The sequence below is a fragment of the Electrophorus electricus genome, chromosome 9 (genome assembly GCF_013358815.1).
Source record: "Electrophorus electricus isolate fEleEle1 chromosome 9, fEleEle1.pri, whole genome shotgun sequence".
Taxonomy (NCBI): Eukaryota; Metazoa; Chordata; class Actinopteri; order Gymnotiformes; family Gymnotidae; genus Electrophorus; species Electrophorus electricus.
In genome coordinates, this window is record NC_049543.1 from 13,388,724 (window position 1) to 13,412,488 (window position 23,765).

The window sequence follows — 23,765 nt, forward strand, 5'->3', positions numbered from 1 at the left end:
ACCCCATTCCTCTCCACCAAGTTAATGCTGGATTAACTTTTTCTGCATTGCATTGAAAATCATAGAAGTAATAAAAACATCAACAAACCTACCATTAAACAAAACTAGTTAGGATTAAAAAGAAAAATGACAAACAAATAGACAAAAGAAATTCATCACATTTCCATAACAAATGAGCAAGAGTGTGTTGAAAGACTTTTCATTCACTCTGACCATAGCACTACTGAAGCACTCTATAATCATTGATTCATGGAATTCAAGGAGTCAAGTCTGTGACCATTTATCCAAATATTAACTGTGATTCATATCAACTAAATTTCCAAGTATATGTTGCGTAATGCAAGTCAGAAAATTGCTCACTCACCAAAGCCATTTCTTCAGAAGTCCCAGCGTACATCAGACTCTGCCCACTTTATCTGCTGTATTTAAGAGAGTGGCCAACCTGCAGCTGACACAATACACAACAATACCCTGGGAAGGAATCTTTCTAACCCCTACTCAGAATCTCTCTGTAAGTATGATTACTGTACTTGATGGAATGGTGCATGCAATTTAAGATTTATAGTAGTAACTTTATAAATAAACCAGTGATTATTGTGAGATGGATTAATCATGCTATCATCATGCTATCAGCACAAAACCTACCATACCTTAGATATATATACCTACCATATGTTCATAGATAATGTGTTTTGAGGCCAAAGGACCTATTATCCAGTAATTGTCTTGTCTTTTTAAGCTTCTGATTAAGAGCAAGACCATGTCATACCTGGCGCCAGTGCTCGTGATTGGTGGGCAAGGTGGTGGCAAATTTGATTTTGATGGTATTGGCAATGGAGCAACTCTGCGAAAGATATGGGTGTGGGCAGGAGGCTGGCAGATCAAGGCCATAAAGGTGTGGCTTACTGATGGCCAGTGCAGGCAATTTGGAAATCCTGCCGGGGACTTTAAAGAATTTACATTTGAAGATGGAGAGCACTTCACTTCTCTCTCACTGTGGGGAAATGGAGCTGGAACACGTCTGGGTGCCATCAAGTTCAAGACCAATCGCTCCCCAGAATTTTTTGCACATATGACAGACTGGGGGCTGAAAACAGAATATCCAATTGATACTAGTTCTTGAATCTGCGTGGGAGTCACAGGAAGAGCAGGTTCAGACATTGATAGCTTGGGTTTCAAATTTATAAACACCATCAAGTCTACTGTGTTAAAGAACGTGAATTATCCCACACTTCATAGTGTGATACCCAAGGTGGCTGTTGAGGAAATCAAATCAATGACTTACCACAACAATACTAGTGAGATGCAAGAATACAAAATAGAATCCTCAAAAACAGTCACCAAAAAGTCATCCTGGTCTGTGACCAACAAGATTGAATTCAACTTCAGCTTTGAAGTGCAGGCAGGCATTCCTGAGGTTGTTGAAATAAAAACTGGGTTTGGTTTTACTGTGGGTACTGAAAGCACATATAGTTTAGAGAACTCTGAAGAAAAAACTGAGCTGTTCTCTTTCCCTGTCAAAGTTCCTCCAGGGAAAGTAGTAGATGTAGATGTCACAATTGGCCGTGTCACCGTAGATCTCCCCTACACTGGCACTGTTCAAATTACCTGCTTTAACAACAGTGTTCTGGAGTTTCCCATCAGTGGCACCTACAAAGGTGTCACTTATACTGAGGCAAAAGCCGTTGTTAATGAATCAGCAAAACTGCTGTGAACAGTCTGGATCTTACTGTTGTCCTTGGAGGGGCTTAGTGAGCTTTGCACAAACAAAAACTAATTTGTTAAAGATTCTTAATATAAAAAATTGACATTGATTATGCTAATGAAATTTGTAATGTTAATGGAGGATGTTGAAAATATGAGTTATTGAACAACACATCTCAAAGGTGTAACTACACAAATAAGGAATTTGTTATTAAAACAACTGAAATATAAAGTAAATGTCCCCAGGGGTTGATGAGGCCATGTGACCATTTTTGGAAAAAAATTTTTTGTTGTGAAATCAGGTGGTTAATCTTGTAAACTAACAGTTTTAAACAGGCAGTCCTTACTTCTGTAATCCCCAGTCTCAAGGGTACTTACGTAGAAATGAGAAAACAGGAAATTTAATAACTGGATGATTATAACTGGGGAAGAAATGGATGACAGCAAAACAACTTAATTATGCTCAAACTTCCACTTCCTCACTGCTGTAAACCTCTAAGAGAACTCTGTAGGTTTAAAGACTGTAGCAGGTAGTGGGATGATGCCTGGTGCATGGCGCCAGGTGTCACCGGTACTGGTATCAGTTAAAACTGATCTGACTGTATATGGCCCCAGATGGGCTTTAGCCTACTGCCCTTAAGGTACAAGGTAGATGTTTATCATAAATACATAATTTTAATCAAAAATCATATATGATTTAATTTTGGTCTGAATCTTGGTTTCTCCCTTAATGAGCATTTTAATTATACTTTATATGATTTATGTAAAAGCAATAGTTTCAGATGACCCCACTTATCCTTCGAGTGGTTCATTGTCTAAAATTGCAGATGATTGTGAAGTTATATTTTATCAACATGAGAGAGTATGGTAGCTAAAGCCAGTGGGCAGAATACAACAACTGTAGGTTAAGAAGGAAAGAAGTGGCGATATCAAAATACAAGAGAAAAGATTAGCGAAAAGGAACAGCTGAAACTTGACGATGACACACAAGGACAGGGCAGAGGCAATGCTGCCCAGAGCAAATGGGATGAAAATGTTCATGTTAATGTCTTAAAGCTCAATGAATCTTTCCGGAGCAGACAACTCCTCTAACCAAGTTCAGTTCATTTAAAGATAAATGAGTTTTTCTGGAGCAGACAACTCCCCTAACCAAGTTCAGTTCATTTAAAGATCAATGGATCTTTCCAGAGGAGACAACTCCCGTAACCAAGTTCAGTTTATTTAAAGATCAATGAATCTTTCCAGAGGAGACAACTCCCCTAACGAAATTCAATTCAGGTATTTTTCCTCCAACTCATTTTATCAATTCTAAAACATACGGATGTAATCAGAAAAGTTCCAAGTCAAAAGGCAGAAAAATCGGGCTACATAATGTAAATACAGTAAACTAAAAGGGAACAAACATAGCTAGCTAGATAGTTTAGCATTAACGTGGTCAGTTAACAATGAAAAAATGGAAGATGTAGCTAGCTAAATGTATTAATGCACTATAAACATTCATTTAAATAATAATCTATAAAAATCATTAGCTAGGTTATCTAACCTAGCTATGTAGCCACATGTTTGGGCTAATGTTAACTAGCGTTAGGTAGTTAATATTAGAAACGAAATCCCTAAACCGTGCCGTTAGTTAACCAGCAAGATAGCGTTGGCATAGTCAACTAGATATCAAGAGCGACGTCCCCTGTGGTTGTTGCTACACACAAAGTACGGGAGCTGTATTTATCCTACCACTGATAGTTAGCTAGATAGGACCGCTAGATAGGTTCGCTAATTCATATAAAAGGCTACTCGGATCTGGACGTCGATATCCTCACTGTACTCACAACGACTACTCTTTCCTCAAAACCGATTTCGCACAAATCCCATAATTTATAATCTCCCTATTTCATGAAGATGAATGAAGAAAAGCTTATTTGATATTCCGACAAGATGCGGTCAGTGCGTTTCTAAGTCGAAATCAAATATCAGCGATCAAACTGGTTATAACTAACAGAGAAAACTGCGCTGCGCACTAAAATATATAAACTTCTACGCGGTGTGACGCCACAATTACACTTGGTTGCCATACCAACAGCCTTTATAAAGTACACAGCTGGCGGTGCAGTGAAAAATGTATAATATTCATAACTAATGACGGGCAGTTTAGGGTGAAATCAGTGAAACACTTGCACACAACTTGCATACCTATGAAACTCTTGCATATATCTAGGAAAGATTTTTGCATAAACTATCTACTATTTACATTTGCATATGATAACTTACACTTGCATATACACACACATGGATGTTCATTCACTGGTATGTAAACAGAGTTTAACTAGGCTTGCGTGTGTGGTCGCGTGAGTCTAAAACAATTTTCAGTGCGCACAGAAGCGTGCAACTCCTCCCATAAAACCAGACCCTCATACCCACTCATTTCAGTTTAGTAGTGCCCACGGTGTATGAGTAGTAATCATCGAAAGAATTCTTTAATATTAATACTATCAAATAATGTCAACAATGCCCGTTTGTCCGTACGCGCCTAAAAAGCGATTCGCTGCTATGGAAAGAATCAAGAAATTGGCGTGGACTGACTCAATTAATTATTGGTTATTGAAAGATAATCGTAATACGGGGTACGTTTTTGATGCGGAAAAAGGCAAAGTAGTTGAGGACCTGTCTTGATTCTTTGGCAAGCAGAGAAATATCACACTTTTAACTTTCATGAGTGAGCATTTGGTACCCACCAGCTGTCAGGCTGTTTTCTGTTAGGACTTTAGCTATGATGTCATACACACTGCACAATCGCTTCTGCTCAGGAACAAATAAACATACAGTAAGGTTTGCGCTTCCCTGACACTGGTGAATTCTGTATTGTTGTAGACTGCTCTTACTGTAGTACTTGCAGTTGACAGCAGTACTACATTTCAAAGGCCTCTGCTCCTACAGTTAATTCGCTCAACTGCTAAATAACATTAACCCATGCACCAGTCCACTTCCATTCTCTTAGGTAGCAAAGCCCAGACTGGGTCGGACCACAAGAGCACAACTGATGACGTTTCAGAGAATGTTAAAGTGTGGCCCAAGCCTTACCCAATCAGAACAAGGTTTGTGCTAAGTGTTTGTGTAGTGAACATTAATGTGTAGGTTATGTAATGTGTAGCGGATATTAACGTGAAGACTGTGTAGTATGTTGAGCATTAACTGAACATTACTTTGTCCAGGTATGTTGAAAAAGGCGCTCATGTTCCAGTATTAGACCATCTTGCTACCTGCTTGGAGACACTAACTGCTCCGTCCTGTTCATCCTGACTTTCCACAAACCCCACATTTTTGAAGCTGGTGACAAAGAGACAGAGCAGAAGCACCCTAATCATTGCAAGGTTTTCTTGTGGCTTTGTCATTTATCTTTTTGACGGGTCGGGCAAAGCCCCGGGGGAATTGTTCTCATCACCACCCAATCAGAACAGCTGTGGGGGACGCGGTTGAGTTTCTCACACTAACGGCTGCCTGTCAGTGGAATAAGGTGATTCTGTTATTTATGGAGACTCAAGAAGGAGGTTCATGATGAACTGAAAACAAGGCAAAAGTATAACATCTCTGGAGTTAGAGGAACACAAATTGTACAAGTAATCAGGCAAGTCATTGCTATTTGGCCACAAAACAAAATGTGCAATGCTTAATCACAACTAAACTACTGTTATTGCCTGTAAGAGCATGTGATAAATGGCTTAAATGTAACTGTGAACAGAAGAGGTATGCATGTTTTCTTACTGAGGAGGAAAAGCAAGTTTTCTTACTGAGGAGGACTGGGTGTGCCTTTATTTACACACACACACACACACACACACACACACACACACACACACACACACACACACACACACACACACACACACACACACACACATATATATATATATATATATATATATATATATATACACATATTCTTCATATTTCCACAACAAATTAGCCAGAGTCTGTGTTGAAGACTTTCACTCACTCTTGCCAAAACACTACTATAATCCTTGATTCATGGAATTCAAGGTTTGTGACCATTTATAATGTTTAATACCTGACGTTCCCAGTATTCATTGTGTAATGAAAGTCAGATATACCTGAAGACTTCTCACTCACCAAGCCCATTTCTTCAGGCATCCCAGTGTACATCAGACTCCACCCACTTTATCTGCTCTATTTAAGAGAGCACCCAACTTGCAGCTGACACAATACACGAATTGGGAAGGAATCTTTCTGTAAGTATGATTACTGTACTTGGTGGAATGGTGCATGCAATTTAAGATTTATAGTAGTAACTTTATACATAAACCAGTGATTATCGTGAGATGCATTAATCATGCTATCAGCATAAAACCTACCATACCTTAGATATATATACCTACCATATGTTCATAGATAATGTGTTTTGAGGCCAAAGGACCTATTATCCAGTAATTGTCTTGTCTTTTTAAGATTCAGATTAAGAGCAAGACCATGTCATACCTGGCGCCAGTGCTGATGATTGGTGGGCATGGTGGTAGCGAATTTCATTTTGATGGTATTGGCAATGGAGCAACTCTGCGAAAGATATGGGTGTGGGCAGGAGGCTGGCAGATCAAGGGCATAAAGGTGTGGCTTACTGATGGCCAGTGCGGGGAATTTGGACAACTTACCGGGGACTTTAAAGAATTTACATTTGAAGATGGAGAGCACTTCACTTCTCTCTCACTGTGGGGAAATGGAGCTGGAACACGTCTGGGTGCCATCAAGTTCAAGACCAATCGCTCTAGAGAGTTTTTTGCACATATGACAGACTGGCAGCTGAAAACAGAATATCCAATTGATATTGGTTCTGGAATCTGCATGGGAGTCTTAGGAGGAGCAGGTTCAGACATTGATAGGTTGGGTTTCAAATTTATAAACACCATCAGGTCTACTGTGTTAAAGAACATGAATTATCCCACACTTCATAGTCTGATACCCAAGGTGGTTGTTGAGGAAATAAAATCCATGACTTACAACAACAATACTAGTGAAATGCAAGAATACACAATGGAATCCTCAAAAACAATCACCAAAAAGTCATCCTGGTCTGTGACCAACAAAATTGAATTCAACTTCAGCTTTGAAGTGCAGGCAGGCATTCCTGAGGTTGTTGATATAAGCACTGGGTTTGGTTTTACAGTGGGATCTGAAAGCACACGTGGTTTAGAGAACTCTGAAGAGAAAACTGAGCAGTTGTCTTTCCCTGTCAAAGTTCCTCCTGGGAAAACAGTAAATGTAGACGTCACAATTGGCCGTGTCACCGTAGATCTCCCCTACACTGGCACTGCCCAAATTACCTGCCTTAACAACAATGTTCTGGAGTTTCCCATCAGTGGAACCTACAAGGGTGTCACTTACACTGAGGCAAAAGCCACTGTTAATGAAAAATAGTAAGCAAACTTGCTGTGAACAATCTGATTCTTTCTGTTGTCTTTGGAGGGGCTTGGTGAGCTTTGCACAAACATAAACATTGTTAAAAAATTGTTCAAGACCTAAGAAAAAATTAACATTGATTATGCCAAGCCTTTTGTAATGTTAATGGGGGATGGTTTAAATATGTGACAGTTGTTGAGCAACACATCTCAAAGGTGTAACTGCACAAATAAGGAATTCATAAGAAAATAATATAAAATAAAAGTCCCCCAGGGGTTGATGAGGCCATGTGCATATTGGCCCGGAATTATAATTAATGACAAACAAATAAACAGAATACTACATTTTAAAATTCAAACACTGAAATGTCATGCTTGTTTGCCTTTTAATGCTGGTGTCTTACTATGTGACCCTTTAATTTTTAAAACTGTGACTTTGTATCAATAAAACATCTTTTGCATTGTGTGAGACATGTACATCAATGCATGTAGAAATGAGAAAATAGAAAATTTAATAACTGGATGATTATAACTGGGGATGAAATGGATGACAGCAGAACAATTTAATTATGCTCAAACTTCCACTTCCTCACTGCTGTAAGCCTAGAGTTCTCTTAGAGATGTAAAGACTATAGCCCATCAAACACTGTGCACAGTGTGTCATCACTGTTTCTGACCACATGATCAATGCTGCTGGTCACCTTATTGTGGGTGGTGGAACATTTTCAAACATCAGTCACAATAATGTGGTAGTGGGGTGATGCATGGTGTGTGGTGCCAGGTGTCACTGGTACTGGTACTGGTATCAGTTAAAAGTGATTTGACTGTGCATGGCCCCAGATGGGCCTTTAAGGTGCAAAATGTTTATCATAAATACATAGTTTTAATTAAAAATCATATATGGCTGTGAGGGAAAAATGCTTAATGCTTGCTTATAAGAGGAAGTAGGAAATATGTGAGAAAGGGAGAAAGGAGTTCCAGAGGCGGGATCTGGACTGCCGGTGGCTGTTGTAGGGAGGTCTGGGACCTCAAGGGTCTGGGACCCGGTGCAGTGTGACGACACTGGGGCAAAAAAGTGTAGACTCCAAAAGATAAACTGTAAGGAAACACCGGAGTCCCCTCCCGTTGACAGAAGAGAGTGGTAAAGAGTCGACTGCAACGAGCCTCGGATCAGGGCCACTCGGGAAAGTTTGTTTTTAGTATGGAGGACGACAGTGTCAACGTTGTACGGATGACAAAAGCCAACTGACGTAGAGTAAGTAGTAAATAACTTTCCAATATTGGTATGAAACTGATTGTTTGATGCCTCTGATTGTGCAGAGAGAAAAAAAAAGTGAGAGAGTATTATTCTGTAACACTAACGGGTTAATAACGCATTTTATTGATTTCTTTGATTTGATTTTATTATTAATGCAGTAATGGGTAACAGTTAAAGTAAAAAACAAAAAGCTGAAACAGCTGCACCGTCAGGGTGTCAGCCTCAAAAATGGAAGTGGCAGTTATGTACAGACATGGAGAATAAATATAGGCCAGACGTAACAGCTCAAATAACATTATAGAGTAAATGCGGGTTTCCACCGGAAGGTTGTATGGGGATAAATAAACTCCGATGTATACAGTATAATCTGAGGGAGGCGGAAAGAAAGGGACTGATTACCATTGATTGGGGAGCATGGGAGAGTTGGATGGGGGAGGCAGAAGAGAGAGAAAGGAAGAAGAGGGAGGGGGATGTTAACTGCATGCTTCAGATGCTTCAGCCTGTTCAGGTTTCCAAGGTTGACCCCGATACTGACTCCTGCCCACCAATGCCCCGCGCTCCACCGGTAGCAGCGGCACTGCAGTGCCTGCCCCACCAGTTCAACCACTGGCCGAAGAGGAACGAGGGCCTGTGATAGGAGCTGCAGCACCGGGACCAAGCCAAGAGCCAAGGCAACTCATGCCGAGGCCAAAGCAAGACACTCTGGCGACGATGGTGCAAGCCTATTCCAAAGTCTTTCCCCCAGCCTACCCAGAACGACCCGGCCCTTACGACGACGCCATTGCAGCCATGCACGTGGCGGCTCTCGATAGTCAGCCATGGCCATGCAACCATGGCATTCCCAATATGAGTTAGCACTGCCATCATAGCTGGCTGCAGACAAGGGCCGGAGGAGAATGTGGCAGAATACCGTGGCAGACTCATAGAAGTCCACACTACCCACTGTGGAATAGAAAGATAAAAAGGATGGCAGCGGGACCGGCTGAGGGCTCAGCATGGGAAGCCCACCTCCGCAATAGCTTCATGAACGGTCTACGAGACGAAATCAGGAAAGAAGTATGCAAGCTATGAAAATGGCTCCCATGAGCACTATCGAGCAGTATGCCATCCACTCTGATAAACAGCTGAGAACCATATCAGAAAAAAAAAACAAACGAGGAAAGAGAGTGAGGCACATCAAGCAGCCCTCACAATGTATCAAGCTGTCGCAGGACAAAGAGGCAGAGGCCGTGGTCGAGGACGAGGCCGTGGAAGAGGAAGAGGAAGAGGGAGCTAAGAGCAGGATGACGGCGAAAGAGATGACCGATGCTACACATGTGGAAAGAAAGAACACTTTGCAAGAATCTGTAAAACATGGAAGGAGAGGGGCTAAGACGAGGAAGCAGACTGATCGGCAGAGCTGGGGACGGGTCAACCGCAGCTACAGATAAGAGCACACACGCACCACACACTCTCTCTCTCATATCTGAAGTATAACCGCACCTCCTCACTCTTGCTTGCCACAACTGTCCCCAACAGTGCAGGGTATACGTATGTCATTCCTGGTGGACTCAGGTGCTGCAAAATCTGTAATTCAGGTTAGGAAATTAGACATCCCGTTATCTGGAAAAAACATTGACTACGGTAGGGGCCAGCGGACATACTACCCTAGAGCATTACTCACACGCTCTCCCTGTTAGGACGAGATTTGATGCGCAAGCTATGCATCGTAATCTAGTTCAGACCAGAGGGCTTAAAGGTAATCGAGTCAACAGTGCAACAGATGTAGCCTGATAAAATTGAACCACTGTACTCATACCAGTGACGCAGGAACCCACCAGAACTGACTATGTGCAGATGTCGGATATTCTCAAACGAAGAATGTGAAGGTTGTGTTGTGTATTGAATATTACTGTGAAGGTTGTGTAATCAAGTTCAAGTTCAAAGTTCAAACAGGCTTTATTGTCATTTCAGCTATATACAAGTATACAGCAAAAACAAGACAATGTTCCTCCAGGACCATGGTGCAACACAAAACAACAGTGCAACAGACAACACGCTACACAAGTGCAAACAATCCAATACAGTGCAAAAATGTCAAACTATAAATAAATACAGGACAGGACCAATACAAAAATACAAAATGAATAGACAGTGCAATTTTTTAGTCCAGTACACAGTACTTAGAATATGTAAAATGAGTTGTGCATAAAGTGAGTCAGTGACATGCTGTACTGAACATAGCAGTCACCGGTAGCAGCCAGAAAAGTTCAGAGTACAGTGCTGGTTTAGTATAGTACTCTAGCAGCAAGTAGGATAATGTGCAAGACTGCAACAGGAGTGCATATTTTATTTGTGTGAAGTTCGACTTCAGCACTAGTTTGATGCAAAACAATGTGCGAGTGGGTGTATGGATATGTATGTATGTGTGTGTGACTGTGTATAAGCATGTGTGTATGTGTGTGTATAAAAGTGTCCATTTTTGGAACCTGAATTGGGATTGGAGTTAACCAGAGTTCAGGAGTCTAATGGCTTATGAGAAGAAGCTGTTGCACAGTCTGGAGTTGCGGGACCGGATGCTGTGGTACCTTCTTCCGGAGTGAACAGTTCGTGTGAGGGGTGTGTGGGGTCTTTCACAATGTTGGTGACTTTTCAGATGCAGTGTGTTGTGTAGATGTCCGTGATGGAGGGAAGACAGACCCCAATGATCTTCTCAGCTGTTCTCACTGTTCTCTGGAGGGCTTTGCGGTCAAAGACGGTGCAGTTCCCAAACCAGGTAGTGATGCAGCTGCTCAGGATGCTCTTTATAGTACCTCTATAGAAGGTAGTGAGGATGGGTGATGGGAGATGGGCTTTCCTCAGCTTCCGAAGGAAGTAAAGACATTGTTGGGCTCTCTTGGTGATGGAACTGGTGTTCAGGGTCCAGGTGAGGTTCTCCGCTAAGCGAACACCAAGTGATGTTCTTGACAATCTCCACTGAGGAGCCATTGATGGCAAGCAGGGAGTGATCTCGCCTTGCTCTCCTGAAGTCAACAACCATCTCTTTTGTTTTGTCAACATTCAGATACAGGTTGTTGACCTTGCACCAGCTCACCAGTTCCCGCACCTCCTCTCTGTATGCTGATTCATCATCCTTGTTGATGAGACCCACCACAGTCTTGTCATCAGCGAACTTGATGATGTGATTCGAACTGTGCATTGCTGCACAGTCATGAGTCAGCAGTGTGAACAGCAGAGGGCTGAGTATGCTGCCCTGGGGAGCACCAGTACTCAATGTGGTGGTGTTGGAAGTGCTGCTCCTGATCCGGACTGACTGAGGTCTACCAATCAAGAAATCCAGGATCCAGTTGCAGAGGGAGGTGTTCAAACCCAGTAAGCTCAACTTCCCAATCAGATGCTGAGGAACAATGGTGTTGAATGCTTAACTGAAGTCTATGAAAAGCATTCTTATGCAGGTGCCCTTTTTATCCAGATGTATGAGTGCCAGATGAAGTGTGGTGGAGATGGCATCATCCGTAGAGCGGTTGGAGGGGTACGCGAAGTGCAGGGGGTCCAGAGAAGGGGGACGCTGGGTCTTGATGTGTCTCAAGACGAGTCTCTCGAAGCACTTCATGATGATGGATGTGAGTGCGACAGGACGGTAGTCATTGAGACACAACACCGTGGGCTTCTTAGGCACGGGGACGATGGTGGTAAACAAGATCCAGCATGTTCGCTCTTCTTGTTGCAAAGTTCACATGTTGATGGAATTTAGGCAGTACTGACTTGAGATTTGCGTGGTAGAAATCTCCGGGGACAATAAACAGTCCGTCTGCAGTTCAATAATCGCTCCATACAGCTCCTGGAGAGCCTCTCGTGTGTGCGCGCTGGGTAGAATATACAGCGCGATTATAAACAAATACAAACTCCACCAGCGGTGAGCAGTACCAGATGAATAACGGCATCTGGAATACTGTCGCTGAGCCACGTTTCAGTAAAGACTAAAACACAGCAACCTCTGAACTTTCGCTGTGTAGTCTGCAGAAGGTTGATTCAGACCAGTTTATTATCCAAGGAGCAGACATTTGAGAGGAACAGAGATGGTAGAGCTTGCCTGCTAGGATTAGCCTTTAGCCTAGCACGGACCCCAGCTCGCTTCCCCCGCTTCTGCTTCCTTGTCTCCTCCTTCGGCATTCGGACTCAGGCGACGCCGTGGTCTGCAGGCCTGATTCGCATAGCAACCCGCGCTCACAGAGTGTCTGAAGCACGCCGTCGTCCAGGTAAGTTTGTGCATTATGTCTTAAATGTAACAGGTGTGGGGTTGCATAAACTAAATGAATGCTAAGCTTATACTAATAGAGAATAATGCACAGAATGGAATAGGATTAATGCTTGACTTAATAATTGCTGTATGTGCAGACAGAACAGGAAATGCCCTAGACGTGCATATGTGTGATTGTGCAAGAAGATATGTGTACGCGACAGTCAGACAGAGGCGACGGCTGAGATGGAAAAGTACAAAAGCGGAAGTGGCGCAAGGCGAGAAAACTATAAGTCTGTCTGTTGCAAAGTTATGCTTTAGATCTCACTCGCACTGCGCTGTGAAGTGACATCTCCAGAGCTCTGCATTAATAAAAGGCCACAAGATAACGTACTGTTTCCGGTCTCTTCTTTCCTGCATCAACGGACACGACACAGGCTATGGAGGTTGTTTGTTCCCATGTATTTATTGTTTAAGTTGCTGGAAAAATGTGTTGTTGAGATTACAGATAGTGGCACAATAGCACCATTTATCGGACCTGGAGTGGCCGCTGCGTGCTACCGCGCTGCCATCTTGCCATCAACCATTGCCATCAACATTAATGTGAAGGTTATGTAGTGTATTGAACATTAATGTGAAGGTTCATAGTAATGTTCAAACACACTACACAACTTTAACATTAATATTCACTACACGACCGTCACATTAATATTCAACATTAATGTAAAGTTTATGTAGTGTGTTTATCATTAATGTGAAGGTTGTGTATTGAATATTACTGTGAAGGTTGTGTAGTGTGTTGAACATTGATGTTCATTAATCAACATAAAATAGTGTTATTGAGGAGGACAGGGCGTGCCTTTCCACTGAACCTGATGCAATCTAGGTAGTTCCAGTTGAGCTAGTTCTCCTTCTGTTTATTCGACTGGATTTCCCCACTTCTGTTCTGTTTCCGTACATACAATTTAGAGATGAGGTTGTTTTTATGATGAACTTGAGTGAAATTTGGATTTTGCAGAACAAATCGTTACTACAGATAGATAAATAATTGTATTTTTTCAATATTCTTTCATGCTGTACATTTGCTGACTGTCTCTCAGTTTGACTCAGAAGGGCTGATGATACACCCCATTCCTCTCCACCAAGTTAATGCTGGATTAACTTTTTCTGCATTGCATTGAAAATCATAGAAGTAATAAAAACATCAACAAACCTACCATTAAACAAAACTAGTTAGGATTAAAAAGAAAAATGACAAACAAATAGACAAAAGAAATTCATCACATTTCCATAACAAATGAGCAAGAGTGTGTTGAAAGACTTTTCATTCACTCTGACCATAGCACTACTGAAGCACTCTATAATCATTGATTCATGGAATTCAAGGAGTCAAGTCTGTGACCATTTATCCAAATATTAACTGTGATTCATATCAACTAAATTTCCAAGTATATGTTGCGTAATGCAAGTCAGAAAATTGCTCACTCACCAAAGCCATTTCTTCAGAAGTCCCAGCGTACATCAGACTCTGCCCACTTTATCTGCTGTATTTAAGAGAGTGGCCAACCTGCAGCTGACACAATACACAACAATACCCTGGGAAGGAATCTTTCTAACCCCTACTCAGAATCTCTCTGTAAGTATGATTACTGTACTTGATGGAATGGTGCATGCAATTTAAGATTTATAGTAGTAACTTTATAAATAAACCAGTGATTATTGTGAGATGGATTAATCATGCTATCATCATGCTATCAGCACAAAACCTACCATACCTTAGATATATATACCTACCATATGTTCATAGATAATGTGTTTTGAGGCCAATGGACCAATTATCCAGTAATTGTCTTGTCTTTTTAAGCTTCCGATTAAGAGCAAGACCATGTCATACCTGGCGCCAGTGCTCGTGATTGGTGGGCAAGGTGGTGGCAAATTTGATTTTGATGGTATTGGCAATGGAGCAACTCTGCGAAAGATATGGGTGTGGGCAGGAGGCTGGCAGATCAAGGCCATAAAGGTGTGGCTTACTGATGGCCAGTGCAGGCAATTTGGAAATCCTGCCGGGGACTTTAAAGAATTTACATTTGAAGATGGAGAGCACTTCACTTCTCTCTCACTGTGGGGAAATGGAGCTGGAACACGTCTGGGTGCCATCAAGTTCAAGACCAATCGCTCCCCAGAATTTTTTGCACATATGACAGACTGGGGGCTGAAAACAGAATATCCAATTGATACTGGTTCTGGAATCTGCGTGGGAGTCACAGGAAGAGCAGGTTCAGACATTGATAGCTTGGGTTTCAAATTTATAAACACCATCAAGTCTACTGTGTTAAAGAACATGAATTATCCCACACTTCATAGTGTGATACCCAAGGTGGCTGTTGAGGAAATCAAATCAATGACTTACCACAACAATACTAGTGAGATGCAAGAATACAAAATAGAATCCTCAAAAACAGTCACCAAAAAGTCATCCTGGTCTGTGACCAACAAGATTGAATTCAACTTCAGCTTTGAAGTGCAGGCAGGCATTCCTGAGGTTGTTGAAATAAAAACTGGGTTTGGTTTTACTGTGGGTACTGAAAGCACATATAGTTTAGAGAACTCTGAAGAAAAAACTGAGACGTTCTCTTTCTCTTTCAAAGTTCCTCCAGGGAAAGTAGTAGATGTAGACATCACAATTGGCCGTGTCACCGTAGATCTCCCCTACACTGGCACTGTTCAAATTACCTGCTTTAACAACAGTGTTCTGGAGTTTCCCATCAGTGGCACCTACAAAGGTGTCACTTATACTGAGGCAAAAGCCGTTGTTAATGAATCAGCAAAACTGCTGTGAACAGTCTGGATCTTACTGTTGTCCTTGGAGGGGCTTAGTGAGCTTTGCACAAACAAAAACTAATTTGTTAAAGATTCTTAATAGAAAAAATTGACATTGATTATGCTAATGCAATTTGTAATGTTAATAGAGGATGTTGAAAATATGAGTTATTGAACAACACATCTCAAAGGTGTAACTACACAAATAAGGAATTTGTTATTAAAACAACTGAAATATAAAGTAAATGTCCCCAGGGGTTGATGAGGCCATGTGCATATTCGCCTGGGATAATAATTAATGAGAAACAAACAAAAACAAAAACAAACAAAAAACTACATTTTAAAACTGAAACGTCATGTTTGTTTCTTTTTCATGCTGGTGTCTGACTATGTGACATTTAATTTTTTAAAAACTGTGTGACTGATTCAGTAAAACATATTTTGCATTGTGTGAGACACATACAGCAATGCACATGTTTCCAAGTCACTAAATGTTATACATCTTGTTTTGTGGTTGAGGGAACTGTACAGGAAAATTTGACATGGATGCTCTTTAGTCAGTAGCAGAGCCTGTTCTAGAAAACCATGTGACCATTTTTGGAAAAAATTTTTTTGTTGTGAAATCAGGTGGTTAATCTTGTAAACTAACAGTTTTAAACAGGCAGTCCTTACTTCTGTAATCCCCAGTCTCAAGGGTACTTACGTAGAAATGAGAAAACAGGAAATTTAATAACTGGATGATTATAACTGGGGAAGAAATGGATGACAGCAAAACCACTTAATTATGCTCAAACTTCCACTTCCTCACTGCTGTAAACCTCTAAGAGAACTCTGTAGGTTTAACGACTGTAGCGGGTAGTGGGATGATGCCTGGTGCATGGCGCCAGGTGTCACCGGTACTGGTATCAGTTAAAACTGATCTGACTGTATATGGCCCCAGATGGGCTTTAGCCTACTGCCCTTAAGGTACAAGGTAGATGTTTATCATAAATACATAATTTTAATCAAAAATCATATATGATTTAATTTTGGTCTGAATCTTGGTTTCTCCCTTAATGAGCATTTTAATTATACTTTATATGATTTATGTAAAAGCAATAGTTTCAGATGACCCCATTTATCCTTCGAGTGGTTCATTGTCTAAAATTGCAGATCTGATTGTGAAATTATATTTTATCATCAACATGAGAGAGTATGGTAGCTAAAGCCAGTGGGCAGAATACAACAACTGTAGGTTAAGAAGGAAAGAAGTGGCGATATCAAAATACAAGAGAAAAGATTATCGAAAAGGAACAGCTGAAACTGGACGATGACACACAAGGACAGGGCAGAGGCAATGCTGCCCAGAGCAAATGGGATGAAAATGTTCATGTTAATGTCTTAAAGCTCAATGGATCTTTCCGGAGCAGACAACTCCTCTAACCAAGTTCAGTTCATTTAAAGATAAATGAGTTTTTCTGGAGCAGACAACTCCCCTAACCAAGTTCAGTTCATTTAAAGATCAATGAATCTTTCCAGAGGAGACAACTCCCGTAACCAAGTTCAGTTCATTTAAAGATCAATGAATCTTTCCGGAGCAGACAACTCCCGTAACCAAGTTCAGTTCATTTAAAGATCAATGAATCTTCCAACTCATTTTATCAATTCTAAAACATACCGATGTAATCAGAAAAGTTCCAAGTCAAAAGGCAGAAAAATCGGGCTACATAATGTAAATACAGTAAACTAAAAGGGAACAAACATAGCTAGCTAGATAGTTTAGCATTAACGTGGTCAGTTAACAATGAAAAAATGGAAGATGTAGCTAGCTAAATGTATTAATGCACTATAAACATTCATTTAAATAATAATCTATAAAAATCATTAGCTAGGTTACCTAACCTAGCTATGTAGCCACATGTTTGGGCTAATCTTAACTAGCGTTAGGTAGTTAATATTAGAAACGAAATCCCTAAACCGTGCCGTTAGTTAACTAGCAAGATAGCGTTGGCATAGTCAACTAGATATCAAGAGCGACGTCCCCTGTGGTTGTTGCTGCACACAAAGTACGGGAGCTGTATTTATCCTACCACTGATAGTTAGCTAGATAGGACCGCTAGAGAGGTTCGCTAATTCATATAAAAGGCTACTCGGGTCTGGACGTCGATATCCTCACTGTACTCACAACGGCTACTCTTTCCTCAAAACCGATTTCGCACAAATCCCATAATTTATAATCTCCCTATTTCATGAAGATGAATGAAGAAAAGCTTATTTGATATTCCGACAAGATGCGGTCAGTGCGTTTCTAAGTCGAAATCAAATATCAGCGATCAAACTGGTTATAACTAACAGAGAAAACTGCGCTGCGCACTAAAATATATAAACTTCTACGCGGTGTGACGCCACAATTACACTTGGTTGCCATACCAACAGCCTTTATAAAGTACACAGCTGGCGGTGCAGTGAAAAATGTATAATATTCATAACTAATGACGGGCAGTTTAGGGTGAAATCAGTGAAACACCTGCACACAACTTGCATACCTATGAAACTCTTGCATATATCTAGGAAAGATTTTTGCATAAACTATCTACTATTTACATTTGCATATGATAACTTACACTTGCATATACACACACATGCACGTTCATTCACTGGTATGTAAACATAGTTTAACTAGGCTTGCGTGTGTGGTCGCGTGAGTCTAAAACAATTTTCAGTGCGCACAGAAGCGTGCAACTCCTCCCATAAAACCAGACCCTCATACCCACTCATTTCAGTTTAGTAGTGCCCCCGGTGTATGAGTAGTAATCATCGAAAGAATTCTTTAATATTAATACTATCAAATAATGTCAACAATGCCCGTTTGTCCGTACGCGCCTAAAAAGCGATTCGCTGCTATGGAAAGAATCAAGAAATTGGCGTGGACTGACTCAATTAATTATTGGTTATTGAAAGATAATCGTAATACGGGGTACGTTTTTGATGCGGAAAAAGGCAAAGTAGTTGAGGACCTGTCTTGATTCTTTGGCAAGCACAGAAATATCACACTTTTAACTTTCATGAGTGAGCATTTGGTACCCACCAGCTGTCAGGCTGTTTTCTGTTAGGACTTTAGCTATGATGTCATACACACTGCACAATCGCTTCTGCTCAGGAACAAATAAACATACAGTAAGGTTTGCGCTTCCCTGACACTGGTGAATTCTGTATTGTTGTAGACTGCTCTTACTGTAGTACTTGCAGTTGACAGCAGTACTACATTTCAAAGGCCTCTGCTCCTACAGTTAATTCGCTCAACTGCTAAATAACATTAACCCATGCACTAGTCCACTTCCATTCTCTTAGGTAGCAAAGCCCAGACTGGGTCGGACCACAAGAGCACAACTGATGACGTTTCAGAGAATGTTAAAGTGTGGCCCAAGCCTTACCCAATCAGAACAAGGTTTGTGCTAAGTGTTTGTGTAGTGAACATTAATGTGTAGGTTATGTAATGTGTAGCGGATATTAACGTGAAGACTGTGTAGTATGTTGAGCATTAACTGAACATTACTTTGTCCAGGTATGTTGAAAAAGGCGCTCATGTTCCAGTATTAGACCATCTTGCTACCTGCTTGGAGACACTAACTGCTCCGTCCTGTTCATCCTGACTTTCCACAAACCCCACATTTTTGAAGCTGGTGACAAAGAGACAGAGCAGAAGCACCCTAATCATTGCAAGGTTTTCTTGTGGCTTTGTCATTTATCTTTTTGACGGGTCGGGCAAAGCCCCGGGGGAATTGTTCTCATCACCACCCAATCAGAACAACTGTGGGGGACGCGGTTGAGTTTCTCACACTAACGGCTGCCTGTCAGTGGAATAAGGTGATTCTGTTATTTATGGAGACTCAAGAAGGAGGTTCATGATGAACTGAAAACAAGGCAAAAGTATAACATCTCTGGAGTTAGAGGAACACAAATTGTACAAGTAATCAGGCAAGTCATTGCTATTTGGCCACAAAACAAAATGTGCAATGCTTAGTCACAACTAAACTACTGTTATTGCCTGTAAACTAGTTTCAACCATATAAAACTATAAAGTAGCCTATAAACTAATTTAATTTACATTAAGGATTATTTTTCTGTGTTTAATGACGGAATACAGTTTAAAGGTGGAGTAGGTCAATTATTGTAGAAACATTTTATATTTTTGTGAAACACTCATTACATTCTGATAGAAATCAATAAATCAAATGCTCGGATATTCAGACCAAACTGAATGACTGGATGACCTGCCTGCCTGTGTACCTGCCTACATGTGCTCTGCAGTCTGCATATGTACTCATTTCACAACATCTTCTTACACGCAAGTCATTTCATTTACATGTACAGCATTTAACTGACGCTTTTGCCCAAAGCGACATACAATTATGACTGAACACAACTTGAATAATTGAGAGCTGAGGGTCTTGCTCAGGGGCACAACAGAAGCAGTTAATTGGCAACCTTCTCATTACAAGTCGAGTACCTTGACTTCTGAGCTACTACTGACCACAATTTCAGGCCTTTGTGTTTAAATTCTGATCTTCTTTTAAGAACCAATTTATGGATTATCATTGATACATTATCTAACTTCCTCGAATCTTTTCAGTGTAGCTTCCTAAGACTACTTGGCCTTAATTTGCAAAGAGCAGTTTAACTGTCTTGTAACATCCAGAATTACACTATTATTGATGAATATATTGATTAATTTAAACCTTTTATTGCTTATAATTGTTTGGTATTGCATTTGTGTTTGTTCTGTAGTTCTTTCTAGGTATCAGCACTGACTCCTGTATCTAACAGTATCTTACTTCAATGGTATCTTGGACTCTAAACTATTGTATTGACTAGGATACAGTCTATGAGTAGATGACAAAGTACTTTTGTAAGACACTTTGGATAAGAGCATGTGATAAATGGCTTAAATGTAACTGTGAACAGAAGAGGTATGCATGTTTTCTTACTGAGGAGGAAAAGCAAGTTTTCTTACTGAGGAGGACTGGGTGTGCCTTTACACACACACACACACACACACACACACACACACACACACACACACACACACACACACACATATATATATATATATATATATATACACATATTCTTCATATTTCCACAACAAATTAGCCAGAGTCTGTGTTGAAGACTTTCACTCACTCTTGCCAAAACACTACTATAATCCTTGATTCATGGAATTCAAGGTTTGTGACCATTTATAATGTTTAATACCTGACGTTCCCAGTATTCATTGTGTAATGAAAGTCAGATATACCTGAAGACTTCTCACTCACCAAGTGCATTTCTTCAGGCATCCCAGTGTACATCAGACTCCACCCACTTTATCTGCTCTATTTAAGAGAGCACCCAACTTGCAGCTGACACAATACACGAATTGGGAAGGAATCTTTCTGTAAGTATGATTACTGTACTTGGTGGAATGGTGCATGCAATTTAAGATTTATAGTAGTAACTTTATACATAAACCAGTGATTATCGTGAGATGGATTAATCATGCTATCAGCATAAAACCTACCATACCTTAGATATATATACCTACCATATGTTCATAGATAATGTGTTTTGAGGCCAAAGGACCTATTATCCAGTAATTGTCTTGTCTTTTTAAGATTCAGATTAAGAGCAAGACCATGTCATACCTGGCGCCAGTGCTGATGATTGGTGGGCATGGTGGTAACGAATTTCATTTTGATGGTATTGGCAATGGAGCAACTCTGCGAAAGATATGGGTGTGGGCAGGAGGCTGGCAGATCAAGGGCATAAAGGTGTGGCTTACTGATGGCCAGTGCGGGGAATTTGGACAACTTACCGGGGACTTTAAAGAATTTACATTTGAAGATGGAGAGCACTTCACTTCTCTCTCACTGTGGGGAAATGGAGCTGGAACACGTCTGGGTGCCATCAAGTTCAAGACCAATCGCTCTAGAGAGTTTTTTGCACATATGACAGACTGGCAGCTGAAAACAGAATATCCAATTGATATTGGTTCTGGAATCTGCATGGGAGTCTTAGGAGGAGCAGGTTCAGACATTGATAGGTTGGGTTTCAAATTTATAAACACCATCAGGTCTACTGTGTTAAAGAACGTGAATTATCCCACACTTCATAGTCTGATACCCAAGGTGGCTGTTGAGGTAATAAAATCCATTACTTACAACAACAATACTAGTGAAATGCAAGAATACACAATGGAATCCTCAAAAACAATCACCAAAAAGTCATCCTGGTCTGTGACCAACAAAATTGAATTCAACTTCAGCTTTGAAGTGCAGGCAGGCATTCCTGAGGTTGTTGATATAAGCACTGGGTTTGGTTTTACAGTGGGATCTGAAAGCACACGTGGTTTAGAGAACTCTGAAGAGAAAACTGAGCAGTTGTCTTTCCCTGTCAAAGTTCGTCCTGGGAAAACAGTAAATGTAGACGTCACAATTGGCCGTGTCACCGTAGATCTCCCCTACACTGGCACTGCCCAAATTACCTGCCTTAACAACAATGTTCTGGAGTTTCCCATCAGTGGAACCTACAAGGGTGTCACTTACACTGAGGCAAAAGCCACTGTTAATGAAAAATAGTAAGCAAACTTGCTGTGAACAATCTGATTCTTTCTGTTGTCTTTGGAGGGGCTTGGTGAGCTTTGCACAAACATAAACATTGTTAAAAAATTGTTCAAGACCTAAGAAAAAATTAACATTGATTATGCCAAGCCTTTTGTAATGTTAATGGGGGATGGTTTAAATATGTGACAGTTGTTGAACAACACATCTCAAAGGTGTAACTGCACAAATAAGGAATTCATAAGAAAATAATATAAAAAAAAGTCCCCCAGGGGTTGATGAGGCCATGTGCATATTGGCTTGTTTGCCTTTTAATGCTGGTGTCTTACTATGTGACCCTTTATTTTTAAAACTGTGTGACTTTGTATCAATAAAACATCTTTTGCATTGTGTGAGACATGTACATCAATGCATGTAGAAATGAGAAAATAGAAAATTTAATAACTGGATGATTATAACTGGGGATGAAATGGATGACAGCAGAACAATTTAATTATGCTCAAACTTCCACTTCCTCACTGCTGTAACCCTAGAGTTCTCTTAGAGATGTAAAGACTATAGCCCATCAAACACTGTGCACAGTGTGTCATCACTGTTTCTGACCACATGATCAATGCTGCTGGTCACCTTATTGTGGGTGGTGGAACATTTTCAACACATCAGTCACAATAATGTGGTAGTGGGGTGATGCATGGTGTGTGGTGCCAGGTGTCACTGGTACTGGTACTGGTATCAGTTAAAAGTGATTTGACTGTGCATGGCCCCAGATGGGCCTTTAAGGTGCAAAATGTTTATCATAAATACATAGTTTTAATTAAAAATCATATATGGCTGTGAGGGTACCTTCTTCCAGAGTGAACAGTTCGTGTGAGGGGTGTGTGGGGTCTTTCACAATGTTGGTGACTTTTCAGATGCAGTGTGTTGTGTAGATGTCCGTGATGGAGGGAAGACAGACCCCAATGATCTTCTCAGCTGTTCTCACTGTTCTCTGGAGGGCTTTGCGGTCAAAGACGGTGCAGTTCCCAAACCAGGTAGTGATGCAGCTGCTCAGGATGCTCTTTATAGTACCTCTATAGAAGGTAGTGAGGATGGGTGATGGGAGATGGGCTTTCCTCAGCTTCCGAAGGAAGTAAAGACATTGTTGGGCTCTCTTGGTGATGGAACTGGTGTTCAGGGTCCAGGTGAGGTTCTCCGCTAAGCGAACACCAAGTGATGTTCTTGACAATCTCCACTGAGGAGCCATTGATGGCAAGCAGGGAGTGATCTCGCCTTGCTCTCCTGAAGTCAACAACCATCTCTTTTGTTTTGTCAACATTCAGATACAGGTTGTTGACCTTGCACCAGCTCACCAGTTCTCGCACCTCCTCTCTGTATGCTGATTCATCATCCTTGTTGATGAGACCCACCACAGTCTTGTCATCAGCGAACTTGATGATGTGATTCGAACTGTGCATTGCTGCACAGTCATGAGTCAGCAGTGTGAACAGCAGAGGGCTGAGTATGCTGCCCTGGGGAGCACCAGTACTCAATGTGGTGGTGTTGGAAGTGCTGCTCCTGATCCGGACTGACTGAGGTCTACCAATCAAGAAATCCAGGATCCAGTTGCAGAGGGAGGTGTTCAAACCCAGTAAGCTCAACTTCCCAATCAGATGCTGAGGAACAATGGTGTTGAATGCTTAACTGAAGTCTATGAAAAGCATTCTTATGCAGGTGCCCTTTTTATCCAGATGTATGAGTGCCAGATGAAGTGTGGTGGAGATGGCATCATCCGTAGAGCGGTTGGA

General features: G+C 41.0%; 3 protein-coding genes and 1 pseudogene across 4 annotated transcripts; all 4 read left to right on the top strand.

The window, feature by feature from the left end:
* Positions 1 to 470: 470 nt before the first annotated feature.
* On the top strand, positions 471 to 2,000 carry LOC118242003 (annotated as a pseudogene).
* Positions 2,001 to 5,852: 3,852 nt separating this feature from the next.
* Positions 5,853 to 7,267, top strand: LOC118242004 (aerolysin-like protein). Its single transcript, XM_035530056.1, has 2 exons — positions 5,853 to 5,945; positions 6,163 to 7,267. Exon 2 carries the CDS (start codon positions 6,184 to 6,186, stop codon positions 7,123 to 7,125), a length of 942 nt encoding a protein of 313 aa, XP_035385949.1. The 5' UTR covers positions 5,853 to 5,945; positions 6,163 to 6,183; the 3' UTR covers positions 7,126 to 7,267.
* A 6,914-nt stretch (positions 7,268 to 14,181) lies between these two features.
* On the top strand, positions 14,182 to 18,976 carry LOC118242006 (aerolysin-like protein). Of its 2 annotated transcripts, XR_004776488.1 has the most exons (3): positions 14,182 to 14,219; positions 18,734 to 18,830; positions 18,948 to 18,976. XR_004776488.1 is itself a non-coding variant. In XM_035530064.1 (2 exons), exon 2 carries the CDS (start codon positions 14,469 to 14,471, stop codon positions 15,420 to 15,422), a length of 954 nt encoding a protein of 317 aa, XP_035385957.1. In that variant the 5' UTR covers positions 14,186 to 14,219; positions 14,448 to 14,468; the 3' UTR covers positions 15,423 to 15,522. The 2 variants fall into 2 exon arrangements, 1 of the variants encoding a protein (XP_035385957.1); XM_035530064.1 differs by lacking the exons at positions 18,734 to 18,830; positions 18,948 to 18,976 and adding an exon at positions 14,448 to 15,522 and having other exon boundaries at positions 14,186 to 14,219.
* A 1,750-nt stretch (positions 18,977 to 20,726) lies between these two features.
* LOC113582863 (aerolysin-like protein) lies at positions 20,727 to 22,306 on the top strand. Its single transcript, XM_027018878.2, has 2 exons — positions 20,727 to 20,819; positions 21,037 to 22,306. The coding sequence occupies exon 2, from the start codon at positions 21,058 to 21,060 to the stop codon at positions 21,997 to 21,999; it is 942 nt and encodes a 313-aa protein (XP_026874679.2). The 5' UTR covers positions 20,727 to 20,819; positions 21,037 to 21,057; the 3' UTR covers positions 22,000 to 22,306.
* Positions 22,307 to 23,765: the final 1,459 nt, after the last annotated feature.

Bases quoted from the DNA above. Each gene is read 5' to 3' on its own strand.
- LOC118242004 (XM_035530056.1), top strand. From the start codon at position 6,184: ATGTCATACCTGGCGCCAGTGCTGATGATTGGTGGGCATGGTGGTAGC.
- LOC118242006 (XM_035530064.1), top strand. From the start codon at position 14,469: ATGTCATACCTGGCGCCAGTGCTCGTGATTGGTGGGCAAGGTGGTGGC.
- LOC113582863 (XM_027018878.2), top strand. From the start codon at position 21,058: ATGTCATACCTGGCGCCAGTGCTGATGATTGGTGGGCATGGTGGTAAC.